Below are 4,612 nucleotides of genomic sequence, written 5' to 3' on the forward strand. Positions count from 1 at the left end.
TGGGATTGTCGGTGTCGTCTGGAAGTCGCATCCACTCACCGAAAGGGGTCAACAATGGCACGCCTAGGCTTATGTCGTTGTGAACTGGTCCAACGTAGAAGTGTTGTATCACGGCAATGTGTCCCACTTCTAAAATTGAGCCCGGGTTTTACTTCCACATATTTGCCCAGTCTCTTAGCCTGTCGGCCGTCAACGAAGAGCCGTGGCAGAAACTGCAGCAACGAATGGGGAAGCAGGAAGCAGGTTACACCTTTTCTCTGTATCATCAATTATCCCCACTTCACAGCCTGTGTCAACGAGTGCCAGCAACTCATGGCAGTTGAAACGAACTTGTATAAGCAGGCAGATATGAGCGTGCATGTTGCAGAAGAAGCAGATGCCCTGTCCTGTACGTCCCTCTAGCTTCCTAAGCGCAGGCCTAGCCGGTTATTGTCAGTCTTCACTCCTTACATTGTTGGAAGCGGACATTGTACTAACTCTCCCAATTTCGGTAGGCTCTTTCTCTGGTTCGTTTGCAAGTCAGCATTCTTATCGCCGACTATCCGCTTCCCAGCCGCTTGCCGATTGCATCTTTCCGTTGGAGAGCCCTCCAATGAACCATTGATATAGAAGTTCCGTGCCCATTGCTGGGTTTCTGCTCATTAACGACTGGCACTCTTCGATGCAGCGCTCTATCAATATGTTCCCTTGTTTAAGTTTTCTCAGCTCTGCCATATATTACCTTGCATGTCTGGATAGGAGCCTACGTCGCAGTGCATCTCGAAAAGCGTGCATGATTCTCAATGTTCCGAAAGAGCCATACTCTTGCCTAGATATAACCACCATTCTCGTTCCTTCCCTTCCAAAAAAAGAAGATAGCAACCGCACGTGCTCCGGGTGCATTTTGAAGACAAAATTACAAGTCAAGAGTAGTAAGGAACTCTTGCACTGCCTGTGCATCGTGGCATTCGTCATAAGTGAATGCTCGGCGAAGGCTGAGGCATTCGTTATAAATTGTTCTTGTTGTAATCACATTTTCAGCTGAACGGGGGGCCGAGAATGTGTTTGTTTTAAATGCAGAGCACAGCCGTTGAGTGCTGCCCCATCGCCGGGCAGATAGCGACCAGACTCCATTATGCAAGAGGAGAAAAGGGTTGGAGTTTGATACATATTTTTGTGCGAGTATCGACAGCACTTTTTGCAAGCTCCATCACCGCTATGGCCCAGGCCGCCCTGATGCTGGGGTGAGTTTTGCTTCTTGAATTTTACGGCAAGAACAGTGCGGCGCTCCCAAGTGTCGCGCGAGCCCTGGAACTGTGGTGATAATTGCCGCGAGCTAAAGTAGAATTAAATGCACTAGAAAACACTTTCCAANAAGGAAAGGCAACGGTCATACACTGGCAGGCACCGCGTGCTGCAGCTGATGCGGAGAGAAGCCCAATGCAAGTGCGTTTAGTAAGCAAATTTAAGCCTCCTTGGCTATGTGAACTAATATTGTATGCAGTTACTAAGCACTTATTTACCAGTATATAGCCAGCACGTGCAGAACTAGCTTTGCACCTACCAAACCAACACAGAACCCAGGCTATGCTATACACCTTTTTTTCGCGGCGGAGCCAATTCTCTCGGCCGCTGTGCACCGGACTGTTGGTGACTGCAACGGAATTCAGGTACGTTTTTCAATTCCTATCTTCAGTATTTTGACGGTATAGCAACTCACGATGCTGTTTTTCTAGGGTCGAAGACTCTGTGTACACCCGCAATGTAGGGAGGAAGCTGTGCGGAAAGCTAGGGATTTTGGCGGCCAGCGAGCTGAATATACATTGAATAAACTCGATTTCCTATTAAATACAGAATTATATAGGTAAAATTGAATTTGATTCATGAAAGAAGAGGGAAGGTCGCGTTACTGCGTGCCCCACCCACCAGCGGTCTCAGCGGCTACCCGGTATGACTAACACGCCTCAACACGTAGCGGTAGTGCCATCTACAACATTATATCTGCATCTTTTGGCGTTTTTGCGTTCATTTTGACAAATAGATTGGGTGAGTTTCTTGTATTCATGTTTGCCAGCTGTTTTCATCACAAATTGTTCACATAGTCCGTTACTTGCTCATCTACGCGGGGCCGCTGCAGTCCCACGTAGCGCCATCTTCTTTGTGGCTTTGTGGTGAGAGATCTTGCTTTATAAATTTGTATTCATACTGTTATTCTACTGTTATGTTGATAAATTCATTTATGAGTGTCTTTGGCCCCTTGGACCGCTGAGTTTTCACGGGCAGGAACTGTCCTTCGCCTTTCCCACTTCCTGCCTCTCCCCTCCAATGCAGCCGTTGGTTTTATGGTATTTCCTTTCAGTTTTTTCTTTTCGTTTCCAGATATTTCGTGGAGTTTAAGCTTTTTATGCTTGAAGACGACGGCTGCCTTTCAGAATCTGCACCTTGTGCTTGAACAGCACGGCCGAAACAGCTGCAACTAATGTGCCGGACAGGACCGAAACGGCCGTTCGTGGAAATGAAAAGAAACCAACAAGGGAAAAACTAACGATAAAACCTTTGGAAAGCGCTAAATTCCCCCAAGATGAATGCAGCGGGGGTTACAGCGCCAGATGTCTCAGCCGCCGCGCTTGAGCTGGCTGCTCTCGAGGGTTTAGCTCCAAAGTAAGGATTCTTGGCTCTTCACTTCATTGAATTCTTTGTTTCCTTTCTCAGGGTTTCAGAGTTTACATCTGTAGATGAATTCGTTTTCAGTAACCTGCAGCTTTCCGTGCGCAGTGCTCGATGACGTTCAAGAAAAACCAATCAGCTTTCTCGGTATATATGTTATTTTTGCGTGTATTTTTCTGTTTTTTTTTTGTTTTTGTGTTTTTTTTTGCTCAGAAACGACTCAGAACTACCCACTGTGGTGCCAGACCAGGGAAAGTCCGAAGATGCTGCATCTTCTTCTGGTGGTAGATCACGCAGCGTATGCAGCCGCTTATGCCTGCGCCCGTGGCGTTCACCTCTATTATATTTTTCTCGTTTACACAAAGAGTTTGGGGGTTCTTTACTGATATGTTTAATGTCGAACTATTTGTTCTTGAAGGGTGCCGCATACCACATGGCCATCGCTGCATCTACCCCTGTATTCCGAGAGGTTCTGAAGCTACCAGCAGAGCAACACAGCGTCGCCACAGCTCTCTTTATGATCCCTTGGAGTGTAAAAGGCATCGTGGGCTCAGTTTCTGATTTGTTTGCTCTTGGTGGTTACCATAAAAGGTCTTATATGTTGCTAGCATCAAGCAGCGGTGTTATAGGATCTATATTATTGATAGCTTCTGCTGGTCGCTTAACTATGGGTATAGCAGTTGCTGGTTTTTTCTTAATTATGGTTCAAGCAAGTTTCAACGATTTATTATGTGAGGGTTCATACACCCGAAGAATGGCTGAGAAACCTCATACAGGAGCAGCTCTTACTTCTTTTGTATGGCTTTGTTCTTCTATCGGTACCTTTGCTCAAGCTGTATGGGTGGGGCCAGTAGTAGATCACTTACCTTTTCGGGTTGTACTCGCACCCTTTCTCCCTCTATGCGCCCAGCAGCTATTCCTTCTTGTATGGCCCTGGCCCTTCAGAGCCTGGAACACACACTCAGGCGTTGTGGGAGAAACATATGTACACAAGGATGACAGATTCAAGGTAAACTATACATATATATATATATATATATATATATATATATATATATATATATATATATATATATATATATATATATATTCGCAGATGTATGTATTGATCTTATGTGGGGTGTATACGTGGTGTATTCTGTCTTCATTTACTTTTTTTTTGCTTGTTGTTATCTTCTATATAAATAATAATAATAATATTAATAATATTAAAAACAATAACCAACAATATATGAAAATAAAATAAAATAAAATAAAATAAAATAATTATAATAGTAAGAATAATAATAGGAAGAGTTGCAGTGTTTGATTTCATCTTTTGTTTATATTTTTGCGTTTTTTTTTGTTTTTTTTTTCTTTTTTTTATTATTTTGTGTTTTTTATGAAAATATTGTAAAATTTCTGCTTCGGGTGCTTCTCTTTAGTTTGTTTGTTTGTGCTGGGGTTGGTGTTTCTGGTTTCCTCTTGATTAGGGTTTAGGGTTTAGGGTTTAGGGTTTAGAATATAAATATTATATACAATATATATAATATAAATAATATATATAATATATATAACATATATAATATATATAACATATAATATAAATAATATATATAATATATATAATATAAATATAATATAAATATAATATATAATATAAATATAATATATAATATATATAATATATATATATATATATAATATAAATATATTTGTGTGTGTGTGTGTGTTTTTTTTTTTTCTGCAGTGTTTTTTGTTATCCGAGCACGGTCGTTTATTTGCATGCGCATTATGTTTAACGATATGTGCATTTGGTTCTATGGTGGCTGGTTTATTAAGCGATAGGATGCATATAGTGGGTATAAGTTATTGGTTTTGTTCGGGTGTATGTATAACAGGAACAGTATTATGTACGATGCCTATACACCTGGCGAAGCCTGTATTATATATGTTTCTTGGTCGTATGTTAGTGCCTAATATATCA

At 41.5% G+C, this 4,612-nt stretch overlaps 1 protein-coding gene across 1 annotated transcript in view; it reads left to right on the top strand.

Annotated features, from left to right (window-relative positions):
* Positions 1–2,560: 2,560 nt before the first annotated feature.
* Positions 2,561–4,612, top strand: part of EMH_0033720 (uncharacterized protein) — a gene marked incomplete at both ends in the record, with an annotated part of 3,641 nt that continues 1,589 nt past the window's right edge. The window contains 2 exons of the mRNA XM_013494783.1: positions 2,561–2,640; positions 2,860–2,930. Coding sequence (XP_013350237.1) covers positions 2,561–2,640; positions 2,860–2,930 — 151 coding nt within the window. The remainder of the gene's footprint in view (positions 2,641–2,859; positions 2,931–4,612) is intronic.

Source organism: Eimeria mitis, genomic scaffold (assembly GCF_000499745.2).
Source record: "Eimeria mitis Houghton genomic scaffold, Emh_scaff1284, whole genome shotgun sequence".
NCBI classification, from domain to species: Eukaryota; Apicomplexa; class Conoidasida; order Eucoccidiorida; family Eimeriidae; genus Eimeria; species Eimeria mitis.